The sequence below is a fragment of the Chaetura pelagica genome, unplaced genomic scaffold (assembly GCF_000747805.2).
Source record: "Chaetura pelagica isolate M959 unplaced genomic scaffold, ChaPel_1.0 scaffold829, whole genome shotgun sequence".
NCBI lineage: Eukaryota > Metazoa > Chordata > Aves > Apodiformes > Apodidae > Chaetura > Chaetura pelagica.
The window spans coordinates 703,079-724,150 of NW_009954535.1; the positions used below are offsets into that span (position 1 = coordinate 703,079).

The window sequence follows — 21,072 nt, forward strand, 5'->3', positions numbered from 1 at the left end:
CAGCAGCGGGGCCGCCCGCACGTCCAGGAACCCCGGGAACCGCTGCCCCAGCTCCGAGCTGCCCGGCACAGGAGCCCGGTAGACGTGGTGACCCCAGAGCTCGGCGGGCAGCAGGGCGCTCCAGTTCACCAACTGGAACAAGTGGCTGGATCCCGGCGGGACGTGCCGGTTGGCGCCCATCGCTTCCCGCAGAGACGGGTCCCCGGTGAAGTACTCGCTCCAGAACCTGACCATGAGGTGCCGGGAGAGAACGGGCTTGTTGGCGTTGTCTTGGTAAGAGGGCGAATTTAGGTCCAGGGTTTGGAGAGCAGGGTAAATCAAAGCTTGGGCTTTGAGATTAGTTTCAACTTCGGGGTCCTCCAATAGCTGCAGAATCGAACAGTTACAAGGAGTCAGATAAAAAGTGTTTCTTCTCCTACACCGACAGAAGATCTTTAAGGAATTAACACACAATTTTAAAACATAAGAAAGATAAGATTATCAACAAAACCAGGACAGATTAAAGAAATTATAAATTCACATTATCAACTGCCAAACATCAGACATGATTTCATTTTCTTTCTCAGATTGAAGGGTAACAATATTTGGGAAATATTCTTTCTGAAGCATTGATGCTTTCCCAAACAGTAACAAATGCTTTTGCTGACTATAGAAAGTTTCTGTTCTTATAGCCTAAAGCCTGCAGGTTTCTGGAACTCCTCTAATCATTTCACACAGTTTGGATCTTTGCCATCTGCTGGGTTTTTTACTCCTGAGGCATTAGAACTCAAACACCTACAATTCTCTGCATTTTAGACATGAGAGGAAATAAAACATGATGAATCACTGACATTTTCTGTGTATCAGCCTTTCCCCCTCTGCACTAACATTTCCACCTTGTCACTCATCTTCTGCCTTCAGTGTCTGCAGCAAATTCCCAGCCCCTCCAAGTGAGATTCATTACAATCCAAATCACTTTGAGAGCACCAAAGTCGCCCTATTTCCCAGACCCAGCGGCAGCTTTTCAAAGGGTGGGATCCAATGACACTTCAATGTTTTGTCCTTTTTGCTGCTACTTACATCTATGTAATTCAAACTGCTAAAATTCCCTTTTCAAACAACATACCTAAACCAGTCAAAATGGGCCTGAAGACCAAGTGATAAGCCCTAATTCTAGGGCAGAGTGTCTTCTTCAAGGTGTAAACGTCTGGAGGACACCACAGCCACTTTGGTGCCATTGAATGGCTCAGGTGAGCTGGTGTGGAAGCTCAGAGCCCCCGTGGACAGTCCTGCATGGCATCCCATGTGCACCCACCACAAGAGACCTTTTGGAGCCGTGCAGGCTTTGGGCAGAGGGGCTTTGCAATCTCTCACAAGAGTTCACGAAATGACAAAAACCACCACAACAAAACAAAACAAAACAGCTCCTAGCTAGCAAAAAAAGGTTGTGGTTTTTTACCTGTTGTGCCACAGCTGCAGCCAAGTTGCCACCTGCACTGTCTCCTGCAACACAGACCCGGTCGGGGTCCACCCCGTACTGGGCAAGGACACTTCTCTGGAGGAAGAACTTGGTCACTGCGTACACATCCTCAAACTGAGTGGGGAAACGGTGCTGAGGTGCCAGCCTGTAACTGGTGGGGGCAAGCACAAGGGGGTTACCTCCTGCGGGCTCTAAAGAGGAAGGCTGGCTGCTGGCTTCTGCCCTAGCTAGTGAGTGGTTATTATTTTCTGTGCCCAGAGAAATGGGAACTATTTATCCTGGAGGATCCGGTATTTTTGTTACACACCCAACTTCATAAAGCATTATCCAAAACAACCACCCACAATTCACCCCTGCAACCCTGAGACTTTTCATTTATAAACACTCAAAGCTAGCAGGAAAGCACGTGGTCAAAACATCCAAGACAAGCTGAGTTGATCCCCAACCCTCATCCCATGCAGAAGGACAATCTCTTACTTGACTGACACTACGACGGCGTTCAACCTGTTTGAAGTCCACCTGCTCATCTGGTCGTAGGACTGCAAGCCTGCAATGACAGGAATCCCCGAGGACACGTCACAGCACACACAGAAGGGACACACAGCATGTTCCTCTCCACAGGAGCTCCCAGGGGACTTTCCAAACCTCCCCCCAGCCCTTGCTCTGCAGCAGCCCGACGCTCCCACACACGCTGCTTTACCCAGACACACAGGCTGGGAGGTGTGATCCCACTGTCACTTGAAGGTTACCCCAAAGGGTGAAAAGTACATTATTTACACCTCTGAGCACTACACAAAAAAGTCCTGGAGGCTCAGCTTTCATGGCAGAGAATAACAAGCCAGAAGCACAGCAGGGGCTGGATGAAGCCCTCAGCTACACAGACACCTCCACACTGAAACTGAAGAGTTTGCCTGGAAAACATTATGACTCGTTCTCCCTGAAACAAGCAGCCCTACAACTACACCTGAGCTATAAGTTGGTTGCTGGTCACTCCAGCCATATCTACTGCACCTCCAATGCCAGTTCAGGTGGTGGCCCACATGATCACTCTGTCCATTTATGTAAGCACTGGAGGACAAAGAGAATGTGCCCAAGAGGGGAACACGTCTGGGAGGGAAGAGGAATCACTGCCACAAAAATGAACTAGCAGAAGCACAGAACCACAGTGCTCTAGAAAGCTTCTGGGCATGACATGGAAGGACACAGCTTCAGCTGAGCACTAAGAGCACAACTGTGACAGAACTAAAGACACACACTTGCCCTTTTGGGACCATGCTTATGAGAAATAAAGATACAGTTATAGATGACTTCTGATATGGCAAAACTCCCCAAAATAGATTTCAGGGGACAGTAAATACCTCCTGCCCTTCCCCAAGCAAGAGGTATGCGGAAGCATCTGAGAGTCAAGCTTCTGGGAAGCAAGGAACCCTCAGTCTCTGCATCTCCATTTGATTTCTACCCCTACATGGATGTTATTTCCCTTATTCAGACACTCGATTTTGTCCTTTTCCCCTGCTGACCCCACATAACCCAGCCAGGGCTGCAGATAATACACAAGAGAAGCAGAGCCCTGAACCAGACCCTTCGTCCTCCACTTCAAGATACACTGACCAGCTTCTCCCATACTGGTGCAACACCAGTTCCATCACCTTCCGTAAACCAAAAGGCAACACACAACACAGGCCATTGAGATCTTCTGCACAGATCCCAGGTACCGACAGAAGAACTCACCTGCATGTCCCACGCACCATCCTCCACCATGGAAGTAGAGCACTGCCCTTCTCAGCCCATCAGATGGCTTTCTGGGCAGGTAGAGGCGCACGGGGACGTTGCTGAGCTCCGTGTCCCTCACAGTGACGTTCTCATCGGATGTGGGTGGGACATAATCAGCAGAATGGAGCAGCATCAGAAACTCCATGTAGTCCATCAGCCCCAGCTTGTCAACAACCTCTGCCTAAAGCCCAAGCCAAAGAAAAGCAGGACTTGAAACACAGCCTCAGCTGCTCCCAGATGAAGTTTTCATTGAGCCTTTTGATCCTCTGTACAAGTCAGTCCAATTGCTGTAGAAGTCGAAGCCAAATGCTGCTGACTGGGAGAAGTTACTCCCTGGCACTATCACACTGTCCAGCCTGAGCTGTTCAACTCCCTGATCTCCATCACCTCCATGGGAAGCTCAGCAGTGGTGGCTGGAGGGCAGCCCAGGGGTCACCACCACTTGTCACTGCTAAGACAGTGACTGGAAACACAGGCATGGAGGATAACAAGGGCACAACAGAGAATGTGAAATAAAGCAGGGACAGCTGAAAGCTTCTGATCCCCAACAGGAGGGTCTGCTCAGTGAGCCAGACTGCCTTGTTTTTTCAGACACTTCCCTCAAAACCGAGAAACAGCTGCTGCTGTGGTGAGCTCCAGAAGCAAAGGCAGCCAGGTCTTTCAGGATGCCAAGGACATTGGTGGCACAAATACAAGGATAGAGAGTGACAGAATCACTGAATGGTTTGGCCTGGAAAGGGCCTTAAGAGACCACCTAGTGCAACCCTCTGCAGTGAGCAGGGACATCTTCAACCAGATCAGGTCACTCAGACCCCATCCAACCTGACCTGGAATGTTGCCAGGAATGGGGTACCACCTCTCTGGGCAACCTGGGCCAGTGTCTCACCACCCTCACTGTAAAATATTTCTTCGGTATATCTAGTCTAAATCTCCCCTCTTCTGGTACAAAACCATCACCCCTTGTCCTGTCACTACAGGGCCTGCTAAAAAGTCTGTTCCATTTTTCTTATAAACTCCTTCAGGCACTGGAAGGTGCTCTAAGGGTTCCCTGGAGCCTTCTCTTCTCCAGGCTGTCTCAGTCCAACAGCTCCATGTCATGGCAGCCAGGGCTTTCTTGGAGGCTTGAAGAGAAGACCCTCCTGGCCAGGAGGGTCTGCCAGCAGCAGCGTCAGTCCCCTTTTCCACACAGTGTGTTTGAAGTGGCTGGCAAACACGAGTGCAATGAGGCAGAAGCCAGGGGTATAACAGCTATAAAACCAGCATGGGAAGATGCAAGGACCAGGTTGTCCGTGGACACTGCCCTGGAACTGCTGGTGGGGTGTAACACCACTGCCTGTCTGGATTGCAAAACAGTTCTGTGCTGCTGAGCTAGGGACTGGGCTTTGGCAGGCAAGGCTACAGAGGTGTTAAAAGCAAAGTTTTATATAGAGAGAGCAGTTAATTTCTACATGCTCTAGTACTATCAGCCCTGTGATCGGCTCTGTGTAATTTTTAGGCTCATTCTGTCAGTAGATTCCTATGAAACCACAAAAACTAGTAGTTTTTAAGAAGTACACTGGTTTTCCTTTCCCTGCTGCTCAATGCAACACTTCCAAGGAAGGACAATAAGCAGGTCCTGTGGAAAGCTTGATATGTAGGTTCCAAAGAAACTTGGAACACGGGATCTGAGAAACTGGAGGAATGGGAAGAGCCACATTTCAGCTGCAGGGTAACAGAGGCTGCAGCCCCACCTGGCGTGCCCTTACCTGCCCTGGCCCATTGCACAGCACATTCCCATGCTCTGAGCAGTGCTTTCTCAAGACTGCACAACTAAATACTTTCTAAGTTTCTTTATAGTCAGTTACAGTGAGTTTACTGTTCATTCCAGCCACCACTTGGAATGTAACCCCGAGTCTGTTCCACAGGGAGGTGTGACATGAGGCCTCGCTGTGTCTCTCTCAGCCACAGGCCCCCGACCATCCCCACTGCCCCTCCCCAGCTCACCAGGTGCCCCGCGGTCCGGAGCGCAGCATCCAGAAGCATCACTTTCCAGGGCTCATCGATGTCCTCGGGGAGGGGGCTGTAGAGGTAGTAGGCAAGGAGGGCAGAGGCGAGGCAGAGGCAGAGCAGCTTGGCTCCCATCGCGGTCCCGGCTGCCCCGCACTGCCCGACCCGCTCCCGGCAGCTCCGCCCCAGCACACGCAGGGTAAAGTTAATCCCATGTTTTCCTTGGGTCCCAGCCAGGCAGTGATTTCTGGGCTGATCTCCCAGGACAGAGGTTACTCCACCAGGCACCTCCCAAGAAAACTTGTTTATGCAGCAAGGTGCTCAGGGCCAGCCGAGCCAGCACTTCAACCCCAGATCTAATATCACAGCTCCCACCTTCATCCCACCATCACCCCTTTTCCTGCTCTCTGCAACAACAGCCAGCAGGAGGGCTCAGGGCCCCTGGAGAATAAGGAATAGAATGTGCCCTAAGAACCAAGGGTCTGCTGCAAAGTGACAGTGGAATGCAAAAAGCTGTAACTGCATATTCCAGAGCTGGAGCTCCTCTGGTCAGCCATGGCCCAGGGTGCAGAGCCACCAGCCAGGACCAGGGGACAGCTGCATGGAGCCCACTGGCCTTTCTCAGGCAGTAACAGGCCAACCTGTGTTGGCAAAACCCCACCCCAGCTCCTGTACTAACACACCAAACCAGTTGCACAATCACCAGTTGGGCAGAAAAGAACTTCAATCTTTTGTAGAGCTTCTGGTTAATTTTTGAAAGACCAGATTTAACTGTTGCTTTTCTCTGGATGAAGAGGTTTGTATCCATCTCCCAGAGGCAGCCACTGCCACACAGTGTGGGCTCAGACCCAGGTAATAATTCCACTAAGGAAACACTGGGAGCACAGGCACACACAGGGGGTAACAAGAACAGCTGCAGCACCAAGAGCCCTGCTGCAGAGATAAATTGAAAAAGTAAAAAGTGCAGTCTAAGTGTGATTTCTCCTGCTGGAGTGTTACCAGGTGAGACACAGCAGCCCCACTTGTTCTCTCACAACAAGCAGCCCTCAGGTGTGGAGCAGCCTTTGGAGGACCAGACAGCACAAAGACTGAACACTGACCTGTGTTCCACCAGCCCAAACACAGAGAGGAGGCAGCTTTAGTCAACCTAGCAAATATTTTCTTTGCTACCATGCTGGGCACTTCCAAAATGTGAAGGTACTTTAGAAATCCAGCCATGCCCTCCCTCCTCAGGCTGGGATGGGTCACTCCCTTCTCCTTGCTGCAGCTCAGATCACAAGTTTCTCTCAGGGGTAGTTTCAGAGGCTGAAAGACAAAATGTGGGTAAAGGAGCAGAATTTCAGGCAACAGGGAAAGGACAAGCCCAGGCAGGGAAGGGCTGGGGACAAAGCCCTGTGCTCCCTGACCCTCCCCAGAAGCCCCTCTGAGCTCCCCAGACACACTTGCTCTGCCTAACACACACACACACACACTTATTTTGGGTCTTATTTTGCTGTACTTGAGGAATGTTTAACCCTCTCCCACACCAATGTCCAGCTGAAGCAGGGCTGTGCTCTTCCAACATGCTCTGTGCCCTGTTCTTGCCCAAGTTCACCCTTGGCTTAGGCAAGAGCTCACAGTGTTTATCTTCAGACACCAGCATCTACTGATCTCTCAGAGCCAGCCCTCCTGTCCTCCAGTGAACCCACCCCAAGTCACAGCTTGAAGTCATCATTTAAGGCAATCCTAAAGCACCAGCTTCAAGAGGGAAGCGCCCATATCGTGGCTATTTTTTAGAGCCCTGTCAGCAGAAAGGACCAGCTGAGACAGCACAAGGCCCCTCTCAAGCTGGGGGAATGGGGTTCCAAATGAAACGTGCACATGAAAATCCAGAGCAAGCCCATCCAGCAACTACCCTCGGTGCTACATCCCACCACAGAGCCCCCACACTGCTGCCACTGCAGGTTGCTGGAGTGTCCTGGAACCTCCTGCCCCTCGCTATTCCCAAAGCAAACCAACCTCCTTGTGCTGCTCTCCCTGTACACAGTGTCCCCACAAGGCCATGCCCTGTGCCCCCTGCCTGCCTTCAGCATTCTCACTTATTCCAAGCTACTGGTGTTTCAGAAAATAAGGATGGAAAAACTTCCCTGCAAACAGCAACAGACTCAAGGCCAGGGCTAAGGCTGCAATGGGAGAAGGAGCAGCTGGATGCCCAGAGCCACATCCCTGCACGTGGGCTGTGTCACAGACATGTGTGGTCAGGGCTGCCTGTCACTGTGTGTGGCACAGAGTGGGGACACTCACACAGGCTCCATCAGACACCAACCTGCTACCTCAGTAAAATCAGCCCTGCCAAAAATGAATATTGCTACAGCAGATCAAATTTTCCAGATGTGTTTTTGTAGGAAGAAACATGTAGGCTTGTAACTGATACGTGTCTGTAACAGCAACACCCCTTTCTTCACCCCACTCCCACTGCATCCCTGCTGGCTGTGCTCACAGCTTTACTGGCAAAGCAGCATCCAGGCCAACCAAGCTCTGGTCAAACAGATCCCTAGGAAACTCCTTGTTTTAGAAAAACATACCAGTAGATAAAAGCAGAAAGCATTTGCATGGCTGTCCAGCAACAGATGTATTGTCTAGTCTAAATGGGAAATAAGTGAGTATAGCCTGGGTGTGACACAGCCCTTCCTAGTGACACAGCACACACCAGAGACCTGAGCAAACCAATGATCAGAGGCTGTGGTACAGCCCTCTTACCCACACCTAAGGCTGCTGTTGTCAAAAGGGTCTGTCTCTGGAGAAGAAATGAAAGTGGGATGTGGGAAATCCCAGCTCCAGCCTCAAGGAGAGGTGGTGGCAGCAGCTCAGCAGGGCCCAAACGTGTCCCCAGCTCCAGCAGGGCCAGGCCAGGTGCCCCAGGTACCTGCCACAGGCATCGTGTGGGGACAGCAGGAAGAACAGAAATCCTCTAGTTCGTTACGCTGTGCACCGAGGTGGTCTGTTCATTCCACGGGCAGCGTTTTAGGGACTAAACTCGAGAGCCACGGGGAGGCAGCACAGCCCTGCAGAAGTCCCGCTGCTGAGTCCCGGCTGCCAGAGCCGCTCCTGCCCCCCCGCAGCTGCCGCTGCCACCCGGGGCTCCCGGGAGGGGAAGGGCAGAAAGCAGCCGGGAGACGAGCCAGAGCCTTGGAGCAAGCTGCAAAAATATTTCCTCTTCTGTCCTTTAAAACCTCTGATCAACACCTACTAAATGATCCAGAGCAGTGCGGGGCTGGAGACCCCCCTGAGGGGCAGCACCGCCCCTGCCACAGCCACCCCTCCCACCCAACACAGGAGCATGCAGCAAAGGCTGTCCAGGTACAGGCACTGGCATCTGGCTGCAATAGCAGATGGGGAAAAAGCATCACAGGAGCCAGAAATCAGTTACTTTATGTATGGAAAGAAACAGAGTGTTTCGAAGAGTGGCTACAAAAGCATCTAGAGTTCCCGTTTGCTCTGGGGTGCAGGGGCCGAGTCCTGCTGCTCCAGATCATCACAGCATCATTAAGGTTGGAAGGGACCTTAAACATCATCAAGTTCCAACCCCTCTGCCATGAACAAAACCTCATCCAACCTGGCCTTAAAAACCTCCAGGGATGGGGCATCAACAACCTCCCTGGGCAACCCATTCCAGTTCCTCACCACCCTTAGGGTAAAGAATTCCTTCCTAGTACCTAACCTAAATCTCCCCTCTCTCAGTTTAAAACCATCACCCCTTGTCCTATCACAGATACCCAGCAAGACCTTTGATCTGGGCAGCTCTTTCACCCTGCCCTGTGCATGAGGCCACATCAGGTGGCTGCAGGCTCCCTCCTGCAGTTGTAGCCTATGAATTCAGAGAGGGAAACTCAGGGTCACCCTGACCCCCACAGGCCCAGGGGGTCAGAGGGGCTGTGGAGCCCACGGGGCTGATCCCTGGCAGGGACTGCAGGCAGCCCCAGCTGCCAGAGACAGGCTGTCCTGCCAGGGCTCCCCTCCAGCTCCTCCAGGAACATCCCAGCACTTCCCCAACCAGCTGTGGAAGGCAGCCAGTGCTGCACAGCTCCAGGACACGTCGCTCTCACTGCCCCCACTGCCTTCCTCCAAAATCAGGAAAAAAGGGAAGACAAGGAGGGGGATTTTTCAACATGCAGGAGAGCATCTCTAATGTTGTTAATGAAGTAGCTACAGCCACAATGAATAGGACTACCAGAAAATAATAATTTATATTGGGTTTAATAATTATTAAAATAAGCACAGTAGTATTAGGAATTTCATTGACAAGGAAGTAATAATGGTATGAAACTGTTTACAGATTGTTTGTATCTACAGACCAGGAAACCTCTGAGCAGCAGGAAACATGCAGCAGAAATAGTTCCCATTTATTCCTCCAGCAGATTTAAAAATAAAGACACTATGTAGCTATGGTGCCAAAAGAAGCTCCTTTACTTACCTCTCTGCATCACATGCAGCACCTACAGAAAGAGCTATTTGAAAACACAGCTCACATTACCTGAGGTAACAGTTCAGCATGTCTGTGATCCAGTGTTTGGTTCTGCAGCCCAAGGTCAGAGTGAACCCCTTCCTTCAGCAGCCTCTGTGGTCCCACAGACACCACATCCACCAGGCACCCACGGAGCTGGCAACTCTAAAGATTCTTCTTCACGTCTCCACCGAGATGATCACTGTGAAATGCTATTCTCCCCCCCCAAAAAAAATGCATTTTTAAAGCCAATCCCACACTAACATTCTAGTTACATTCTCTCCGTTTGTTACAAACAGAACAATTCATTTGGCTAAGCAGAAAACTTGTTTAAAAGTAGGATCTGAAAGGCTCCTGTCTGGGCACAGGTTCCCTCTGCTCCCCATCTGCTGCTCTGCTCCCAGCCAGCCCAGCCTGCTCTCTGCTCCCAGCAGCTGGCTGGGCCACAGCTGAGCAGCGTGGGAGAGCTCAGCCAAGTCCAGGCCAGAGAGGCTTGAATAAACCAAAATGACCAGGAAATGCTGGCCAGTTGTTCAGAGCAAACCGGCTGATGCTCACTCATCACGCTGAATCGTGCAGCAAGAGCTGCTGGGGAAGCAGAGCTGGTGTGAAGAGCTCCAGCCCTGGGGCTGCCAGCAGGACCCTGGGGCTGCCAGCAGGACCCTGGGGCTGCTGAGCTGTGGTTTGCCCTGAAGTGCAGCCCCTGCTGAGGCCGGGGAAACGGGGAGTTACAGGTGAGGGCTGCTCCTTCATTCTTATTTTGAAGCGGCAACAATTTCCCACAGGCTGAACTCTAGGATTCCTCAGAGCTCTCCTTTCACATTTGATTCCTTCCAGAGCTGCAACTATTGAAACTGTGTAGCCAGAACTTTCACTACGAAGCAACACAGTTAACAGGAATATTACATCTTCCTTAAGTCTGAAAAAAATAAGCACATTTAGATATTCCTTCTGTAAATCCTTATAAATAGGGGGGTTGTTCTTACTTTATTCCTGTTTCACTGCTCACTGAGCATAAGGAATTTGAAGAGATTCACACTACGCTGTAGTTTGACAGCCCATTTGTAGCCAACCTGCCTTTTCCAAAGGATAACCAGGATGATCTCCCTATGGCACCTTCAGACCACACTCTGGCCTGAGTAACATCTGTTTCCAATGGGAACTGCTCGTTGTCACTAAGTCAGTGTTCTGGGAGAACACACAGGGTTTAGCCTCAAAATAACTCTGAGTAATGTTGCAATTTCGAGTACTTTAATCGAGTATTAAGGACGTGGATTTGCAATAACCAAATGTTAGTGTTTAGCAACTGAAGGTTAGTTACAGCCAGTTGCTTTACAACACCCCCAGTGCCCCCAGTGCTGCTGCAGAGCTTCTGCACCAGTGCCAGCAAAGGCCTCAAGATTCTCACCCCAAAGCTGAAACAACTTCCACGTATTTTTGCAAGGGCAATAATGCCAGCAGGTCCCTGCAGCTCAGTGTGCTGGGTACAGCACAATCAGGCCCCCTGCCACTGGGTGGCACCAAGAGAAACCCATCAACAGCTGCAATTTGCTGAAGCCTTAAAAAAATAATTTCTGAGCCTAATAATAACAGTGCAAGTGAAGCAAATGACTCTCAGACCACTTCTCTAAATGTTAAAGAGCTCCAGGACTCTGCTGGCCACTGGAGGATGAGGACAGGGGTGTGCAGGGTTTGCTCCCTGGCACAAGTTGGGGCTCCAGGCTCAGTCACTCACAAGTGTTTGGGGAAAGTGCATCCCGGAGGTTCCTCAGGTGTGAAAACATCAAACATGCTGCAGGTGAATCCACAGCCAGCACCAAGAAATAACACAGCTGAGAAAAGTACTTGGAACACCAACAGGCCTGAAAAGACTGCTGGGATTTGGCAAAGGCCTGGCCAGAAGGACGGACAAAACCCTCCCAGGAAGAGTCTCAGAGGGTGAGCCGTGTCAAAGAGCAAAGATCCACAACCCTTCTCTTTAAATAATCAGTGATTAGCAATCAGCTTTTCATGTCTCAGCTCACCACAGGCTGGTGTCCTTGGCCAAGCTCCTGGTAACACTGCCATGGAAGACATGAAGTGCCACACTCCTGGTGTCCTTAGAATGTGCAGATATCTCACTTATCTCAAACAAACTATATATTGCTAACACTAGGAGATATAGATAGATAGACAGATAGATAGATATAGATATATATATATACCAAACCTGACACTATGTTTCTAACACTAGAAGGCAAAATCAACACTACATTTCATTTCTAACAATAGCACCCCCTTCCCGAAGGGCACAGCAGCCCTGGGTGCTCAACCATGTCCTGGGAAAAAAGGGCTCCTTGGAAACCTGCCTTCTGGGTGTTGGTCTGGGGCTTCTTCCAGCTTCCAGAGGAGTGAGTGGGAAGTGTCCCCAGGGTGGGCCCTGGGCCACAGCTGGCCCTCAGCAGGAGGGGCTTCACCCCAACAAGTAACACACAACTGCCAGGCTTAATGTCCAGGGGGATTGACTCTAAATATAGAGTAGTTCTGAGTGATACAAAATACACCACATTTTGAAATAAAAATACTGTCTGCACTTTAACTAATAAAATGCAACTTTACACAAGAAAAAAAAAGAAAGGTATTTTTAAAAATTTTAAAGTGCATTCCAGAGAATTTGGCTTCTATAAAATAAGCCAGAAAAATCAACCTCAGGAAGAGTTTTACTTCAAGCCACAAAGAGGCCAATATAAAAATGGTCACAGTCTGGTTTTAAGTGGAAACTGAGTTCCTGAGAAACTTCATCCCTTCTTTAATCCTGCCACAAGCAGAATTTTTTACTGTCATCCCTGCTCTAACCCTGCCACAACCTGAAACTTTAGTTGTTTTTTCCACAGACTGAATTCCTTCTGGCCAGAAACACAAGTTCTGGCTCCAGCTGCCCAGACAGGTTTATTCTAGAGGTGCTCCCAGAGCCTGTGTGGAAGCACCGAGCTGCAGGGTGCTCTGCTGGCAGCCACTTCCAGAAGCCAAGTGGCCAATAATGACAGCAGCCTGCAGTGAATGGCCAGTGTGCCCAGCAGCCCTGAGCCAGCACCGCAGCACAGACCGAGGGCAGGTGTGTCAGAGCTGCCGGGGTCACAGCAGTGGTTCAGGTCTCCTCAGAGAGCTCAGCCAGACAAGCAGCTCCCAAGCCCAGATGGGCAGGAGTCCTGTCATGTTACTGGGAGACACAATTACCCGCTGAGAATGTGGCTGGTCCATTGCAACTCTAGGTTAATAACCCCCTTCAACAGAGAGAAGGACGTTCATACGGTAGGTTTGCATTCCCAAAAGCCATGGGGGGAAGAGAGGAGGGTGCAGTGCACAAGAGAAAAAGCACATCTTTCTTGCAAACTGAAGCAGCAGGGTCACCTCTCAGTGCCATGTAAAGTGCTGGTTCCTCAGGCTGGCTGAGGAGCTGCCTGCACCAGGCAATTGTTCTGCCCCAGCTCCAAGTGTGACCCCAGAGGGATGAGCAGGCTGCCTGGCCACCACTCCAGCTGAACCTGCAGCTTCTGATTGCAAGAATGAAGGCAGTAAGGACCTCACACAGAGTGCAGCTGAAGATTTAACAGGAAAATAAGGACACCAGCAGGAAAACAAAAGTCTCACCTTTCCTACAAGACTAGCACAGATGATCTCCATCAACACCTACATCATCTCATTGTTCTGTTTCTGTAGAACCCCAGTTAGACAGGTTTGAAACCAGTGGCAAGACCAGCACCTTCGTAAAGCACGAGGTGGGGTTTACAACTGATGCAAATCACATGCTGCATTCCTGTAACCCCCAGAATGAGCTCCTGAGGTGTGTAAACAGGGGGGTTAGGGGTGGAAATTCTTCCTTCGGCTGAGTCCAGTTGCCCAAGCATGGCTGCAGATGTGCCCCCCCCTTGCAGCACTTGGAATGAAGTGCAGTTTGGAGACAGTCAGGAATCAGGTATTTGAAAAGCACATTGGTGATACACCCGGATAAAACAGAGCAGTTGCCTCTCACTTTACAGTGCATGTGCAACAGGGGGAAAAGGCTGGAAAGCACAGAAAAACCAGTAGTGTTAGATGCCTAGGGAAGTAGAGGGGAGGAGGCCTAAATGAGAGGAGTCTGACTTCAGTGCAATGGCTTAACAAGTTGAAATGTTACGTTCAGCATTCTTGAAGTCCCTGCTGACTGATGCTTCTGTGCAGGATTTCAGTTTAACATAAAACTACAGCTCATAATGCTGGTGAATAGAAAAATAATGAGGAACAGTGTGTGCATCCAGAAAGCCCGTGGAAATTTCCACATTCATTTGTCCAGCCAGTTCAGAACAGAAATGTAGCTGAACCATTCCCTCTGCTCAGCACCCCCCAGCCCTCTGCAGAGCTGCTGACCACGCACTGTTTGAAGGAACAGGTTTGTGGAGCTCCCAGGGTAAAAGCCTTTGTACTTGCATGTCCAATTCAGGACACCACTCTGGTGGCTGCAGATTAAATCAGATATTTTTTACATCCCAGCAGCTCCTCACCAGCTATTCTGGAGCTCAGCTCTGCACAAACACATGCTCTCCTCCTCGAGCAATACACAGGGTAAGACAAGAAGGCTTTGAAAGCAGAATTTGATTCCACCTCAGGAATGAAGAGTGAACCCATGAAACCCAGGAGCTCTGCTGAGCTGCTGAGAAGTGTCACCCACCCCCAGGCACTGCAGAGGCACCACGGAAATCAAACTGCAGAAGCCCTGAGTGTGAGCAGAGCCTACAAGATGTGCATGGACACCTGGGTCCCTCCAGCAGAGCAGGGGCTTTTAGGCATAAACCCAAGTGCCATTCTCAGTGAAACCTCACAGCTCACCTGGAGCCAGATCCTGTGTAAATGCCCAGTCTCTATGCTGTATTAAAACTTATTTCACCTCTTTATGACTTTATTGCTAACAAGAATTATATGATTTTAAATACCAGTGACCCTAAAAGTTGCTTTAAAAACCCCATTTGTGCTTCCCTGAAAGCCCCTGGCTCAGCCCCTGCCCGCAGGGCTCCTGGCCGGGCACAGACCCCCTGCCCCACCACCGCGGGGCTTTGAAGCTGCCAGCACTGACCTGGGCTCCATCTGTGCTTCTTTAGCTGAGCCAATAAATCATCCCACTCCAGCCTTCCTGTTGCAGAACTGTCTCTTCTCCACTGTGATTTATTAGACAAACAGAAAAGTCACTTTATACACTTTTTTTCATGAAGGTCTTAATTTTGTTTTAGGATTAGCCTGAAGTCTCTGCAGCAAACACTTGGAGTCATTGCCTTCCTCATCTTTTCCCATGTTTAATTTCTAGCACCAAGGGATCAGCACCAGTCTCACAATATGCCCTGCAAAATGGATGCTGAGATCTGTGAAGTACAGCACATATACCCAGCACAGTGAGCAGCAGCCACTTCCCTAGAACAAAACACACCAGGCTTCTCAGCACCCAGTGAGCAGACACATCTGGATGCTTTTCTGTGTCTCTGCCTTGTATCACTCCCACACTCCAGCTGCTGAAAGTACATTTTCCTGAGTTTACTGTTCCCTTTGCAACCATAAGGAAACATTTTACTGTCTTTAAATAAGCAGATCACCTCCCTGTCTAGGCAAACACCTCACACCAGCCCAACACTCACCTGCCAGACCTCCAGGGCAGCCACTGGCTCCAGACATGTTTGACACTGCTTGTTACAGGCACATGCCACTGCTATTAGAGTACTAGTTTTGCTTCAGAAATCACTTATCCATGGGAAAGAACACAGGGGCTCATCTCTGAGCGTTTCAACCCACCATAGATGCAAGTGCCATGAAAAACACCTGGATGCCATTTGAGTTTCACCCATGGCACCAAGCAGCACGTGTAGGGGTGCCAGCCCTTGCCTGCAACCTCCCATGGTCAGGAGAAAACAGCTGGCACAGATAAGGGTATGAGACCTTTGCAAGTCTCCTCCAGCTGACTGGTGCTCATGGCATTTGCTAGATAAATTTAATTTCATTTTACCCTCAGGTATATCCAGACACTTTAGCATCTCCACACAGAGCACTCAGAAACATCTGAGCTGGAATTAAAAAAAAAAGGTCACCTACAAATGGAGCCAGATGTGTTTGTCAGAGGCACTTGGATTTGCAAAATTAAGTCCTCTGCAGACAGTTCTGAATCCTTGGAAACCAGGGGGAGTTCACCTGTGTCATCACTGGATCAGAATTTGGTTCTTTGTCCTTCCTTATTGCTACCTAGAAATGAATCCCAGCTCATACTCAACCAACCAGGTATTTTCTACAAGTATTCAGAAGGAAAGAGTCTTCAGCAAGAGCAGAGAAGCAGCTTGGCACTGACTTTGTTTTAGGAGACTTGAGTCAAAGTTACAAGGGGAAAGGGAAAATCCACAGAAGGATGTCTGGTGGAGCAGAGGCTCAGCTGAAGGGAAAGTGTCACACGTGTCAACAACAAAGGAAACATGAGCTCCATATTTTTAACACTGCTTTGCAATGCATCTGCATTTAAGAGATTCTATCTCTTTTGTCTCTCTGCCAGATGCTTCTTATTCTTTTTATAGCAGGGAAGGGCTAGAACAAGCAGAGCATCTCTCGGGTGCAGGAATGGCTGCATCCCTCCTGCCTCCCGCAGAGGCAGCATCAGGGCTTGGCACAAACACCAGCCAGCCATGGGTTACTGCAGTTCCCCTCCATTTTCCAGCTGTGAGAGAAAAGAAGCTTTGGGTTGAGCAAACAATTGTGCTCAAATCCAGGTGCTTTATTTTAAACCAAGCAAGTTTTGTAATAACTTTTCAGTGAAGTAGTCATCAAGATACTACATGAATTTGCAAGCAGTTTACGTTACGAAATCCAAATAAACCACAACATTTTGATCTAACATTGTGCCCTGCTGACATGCTGGCAGTGGAGTTCTGTCAAAAGTCAGATGAGAACCTTATCTGCTGTGGAATTCCATCTCATTTTAGGTGTTAGTGAAATGCAGGCACAGAGAAGTGCTCTTGACCTTCCTGCCAGGGCTGCCCCATGCAGTGCTGCCCAAGGAGGGCAGCTGGTCCTGTCCTGGGGCACAGGGCTGCCTCTTCTGCTCTGACCAGCAAGACCAGTTTACCCACAGGTGTCCAGAGCACAGATCTGGCCCAGCAGCCCCGAGGACACACAGGTGACTGTGCTCCACAGGACATTGGGACGTGCTGCCCCACCCCTGCAGGAGCCTCCTGTGGGGCTGGGAACCAGGCTGCCAAGGGCTCAGCCCCCTGCAGGAGTGTTTATTAACTTTGGGTTTGCATTTCTGGAAGATAATTATTCAAGTTTTGTTTGTGAACAAAATGCTGTTGGTGCCACTCCTCAGTGCAGCAGTTAAAGCCTTTGTGGGTCAAAATATTGTTACTATCACCAGGTGAAATAATCTCATGAGCTTCAAAAACTTCCACACAGAACTAAAAGTTGTGAGAGCCAGAAGTGTTTCTGTGTGACTGCAGATACTGCAAGACCCTGCCTGTTCCACAGCCATTTCACCCCCTCTCCCAACCAGCGTCTCCCTACATTTGACTTCTTTTTCAAGCTTTCTGAACATTCTCTTCAGTTTTCACCTGAGCAGGAAGCTGCTGCAGCCCCTCAGGGCTCTGCCAGCCCCAGGGTGCTCCTTCTGCCCCAGCACCCAAAGCCAAACCCCAGCACTGCAGCTCCCAGCTAAACAAACTCCTAGAGCTTGGTTCTGCTCTGGGCTTGCATTCCAAGCTGGGTCTTTTGTCAATGTTATTTGCAATTATGCCAGAGGATGGATGGGACACAGAAGTCCACAGCTTTGCCCAAGGTGTCTGATTTTGCTCTCACAACTGATATCCTAGTGAAGCTACTCTGGACCTCCCCTTGTAAACACATCCACAGCAAAGCCAAGGGTGATCTGCTCAACACACAGTAGATAAACGAGTGAGAAGCCAAGAGCATGTGAATTTACAGCTAAGTCCTTTCAGACAGTGACTGGTCTTGGCTAATCCCTCTGTCAGAAAAATGTTTTTCCAGGATGGGATTTTGGAAGGATTCAGAAATGAACCAAGCCTTTAAAAAAAAGCCACGTTTTCCTCTTTTTTCATTCTTTCCTTCCAGTGACAACAGAATTTTGAAAGTGTTTTCAAGAAAAGGAAAGCCTGCTTTAGTTCAAATGCTGGAAAAGTGATGATTTTGGCCAGGTACAGTCTGGGGTGAATCCATTCTCCTCAGCTGACAACACAGAGTAGGTGACTTCCCATCCTCAGCTGCTCTAGGGGACACGGTCTCTGCTAAAGGAGACAGACCCCAGTGTCACTGGGGCTGCTCCCTGCACAGCCCTGGGTGCCAACACACAAAAGGACAGGCAAGAGAGTAGTGAACTGAAGCTGCTTTGAAACCACATACCCCCTGTTTCCAATGTGTAACTGGTGCCTTTATTCTCCTTTATGAAACAAAGGAAAAATGTGCAAAATGTTTGCAAATTATGATCAAAATCTTCTGTGACTAAATGTAATATTTACTTGAAGTAGATCTGGTATTTACAGATTTGTTTTTTTCAAGTGCTTTGAACATAAGCAGGATTTTATAAATATTCTGGAAATCGTTTAAACCTCAGCCAGGGATGACTGTTTCATTTCAGAAATTAACACTGGCTCTGGGCTGCCAGAACAGCTCAGCAGGACAGAGCAGCAGCATCTGGGCCTTTTGATGAAGACCAGTTGATGGCAACAGGTTTCCTGCTTATAACTACAAGACGAGCCCATGTTATATCATGTTGCAGAGCTAAGATTGCTTTGGAAATAATTAATCCACGTTTATTATCCAAGTACCATTAGCCCTAAGACAGCACTGGGGGGAAAAGGCATTTTCTTTTCATACCAAGAAAAATGCTGAAGAGCATGAAAATGAGAGGGAAAAGTTGTTGCAGAAATAAGAAAAACATGGCTTGGGTTTCTAGGCAGAGCTGCTGGGCATGTGGGCTAGGAACAGCTGAAAGAGTCAGGGGCAGGTTCCTTTCAGGTTGATTCAACAATTTTCTTTCTATACAAATGACAGTGCTAAGCTGACTGGTGTGGAAAGAGAACATTTACCAGCCCTTACCAGAGAGTCACCAGCTCCTAGCAGGCAGCTCCCAGCCAGTGCTCAGAATCCACTGCAGCTTCACCCAAGAGAAGCATCAACACCTCCCTGGGTTTTCCTCTCAGGTCCTGGTGTCAGCCCTTCCAAACCAGCTCCTGAGCCAAGACACAGGTTGTCTGAGCACAGGTGATGCCTTTACCTGCAGCCTCCTCCTTACAGGCCAGACAAAACGGCCACTGCCCATCCCCTCCCTTTGCTTGGGAAACAACAGGCAGAGGCCACCAGGAGCCACAGGGCCTGGGTCCCTGCCACACACCATCCAGGTGCTGCTGTTGGAGGTGCCCTGCTCAGCCCTGGAGCCCAGGGAAGCCACGCTCTGTGCCTCCCACACGTGGCCAGCTCCTTCAAGGCAGTATTTTTTCCTAGTGCAACAAAGGAAGGAAGTTGTGCTTTTGGTTTTGAGCTGTATTCAATTAAAAACTTAGGAAGACAGATGAAGTTTTAGATTCTTAATGCATCATCTTTTAACTTCTGAGTGCAAGCCAAGGAATAAACAGAAAAGAACATTTATTTTAGTGGCTGTTGAGCCACTTCCAAGTGCTGTCTCTATCCCACATCCCTAATAGAAAACTAATAAATGAAACCAGATTATGCTGGGCCCAAGACAAAGGATCCCAAATCCCAGAGCCTGACTTCTCACCAGGGGATCTCTGCTCACACCAGGCGTCCTGGGGAGCCTGTGGCACCTCCTGCCCCAGCCCAAGAAGCCCCACAGCACCAGAGGCTGGTCCTACACCAAAGGCCAGGAGCTTGTGTTAAGGGTTATGCCAACAGCAATGGGGAGACAAGAAATGGGAGTAAGGCACAGGTCAAATAAATTCAGATTTATTGCATTTTGATCTGTATGAAAGCACCAGACTCCTTGACTTTTAGCACAGCAGTCTGATACTCTACGAGATGTTTTTTCTGGAATAAAACTGTTTTGGAATAGCTTGCAACATTCATTCAGCAATGGAAGTGTCACTGAAACCAACTTTGTTCTGACACAAACCAGCAGAATCATGCAGCCAAGTCTGAAACACACAGCACGTTTCCAAAACAAGTGAAAACATCAGCCACTGAGGAACCCAGCAAGGAAAAGCTCTGTCCTCCACCAGTCCCCTCTTGCCTTATGCAGATACCAACACAAAAATCCCTGGTTCCACCTACACCACCAGCTGGCACAACTCATTGCCAGGCTGCAGCTCAGCCAGCTGTCCCAGCAGGGCTGGTGGAACCCTGAGCACCCTTGCCCAACAAACCTCCTGGAAGTGGGGCTGGTGGCACCAGCTCCCACAGAGCCACCCTCCCAGGGGCAGGGCCCCAGTGCACACCAGGCTTGGGCAAACTAATGGTAACCTCCAAAAAATATTCCCCAGGTAGGGAAATGCTACTATGAACATCAGTCTGTAAAGGTTTTGGACGTGTCAGATTGGACTCTGGGTTCATGGAATTGGAGTGGAATTCACTCCAGGGATAAAAATGAGTTCTTATGAACTTATAAAAATGAGTTCTTCCTGAGCCCCAGGAACCTAGACCCATCCACTTGCCAGTGCACCCACAGCTCAGAGCCACCCCACTGAAATAAGGTTCCAGTTGTCCCAGAAATACCTTTGGGCATAGAACTAATTCAAAGTTCCCATATTTACTTTTAATCAGCAGATCAGCAGCACGATACAAGAAGCACAGACTTTTCACCCTCACCTCTGCTGAGGTTACTGGGGGTTACAGAGATGACCTGTTCACTACGGTGATCCATTTTAAACCAGCACACAGACATGTGAAATCTAACAACCTGTCAGCATTGCTGCTACGTGTTGAACTGCAACACCCCACAGCAGAGCCCAGAGCAGGCTCATCATTCCTCACCTCCCTTTGCCCCAGGAGCCCAGAGAGCAGCCCAGCAGGCACCGTGCACCCCTGCAGCAGCAGCAGGGCAGTGTCACGGGGAGCAGCAGCAGACACAGATCCGTGCCCAGCTGCACACTCACGGCCTCAGAGCCTGCAGGTGCAGCTCCACCAGAAAAGCCCGCTCAGGTGGGTGAAGCTCCCCCAGGGGAGCATCCTGGGGCTGCGCAGCCCCCACGGCCCCTGCAGGCTCAGCGAGCGCAGAACCGGGGTTAGCTCGGGGTGTTCCTCCCTCGCAGCCCCCGGGCAGGCCCCCCCAGCCCCGCGCTCAGCCTCCCTCACCTCTACATCCCGCATCTTCCCTTCCTGCCCCCCGGCCCCGCAGGACGCGCCGCTCCCAGCAGAGACCTCG

General features: G+C 49.8%; 1 protein-coding gene across 1 annotated transcript in view; it reads right to left on the minus strand.

Moving 5' to 3' along the window:
* Positions 1-5,353, minus strand: part of AADAC (arylacetamide deacetylase) — a 6,763-nt gene extending 1,410 nt beyond the window's left edge. Inside the window, exons 1-5 of the mRNA XM_010004738.1 lie at positions 5,216-5,353; positions 3,191-3,413; positions 1,937-2,006; positions 1,439-1,610; positions 5-366 (exon numbers count right to left, since the gene is read on the minus strand). Coding sequence (XP_010003040.1) covers positions 5-366; positions 1,439-1,610; positions 1,937-2,006; positions 3,191-3,413; positions 5,216-5,353 — 965 coding nt within the window. The remainder of the gene's footprint in view (positions 1-4; positions 367-1,438; positions 1,611-1,936; positions 2,007-3,190; positions 3,414-5,215) is intronic.
* Positions 5,354-21,072: the final 15,719 nt, after the last annotated feature.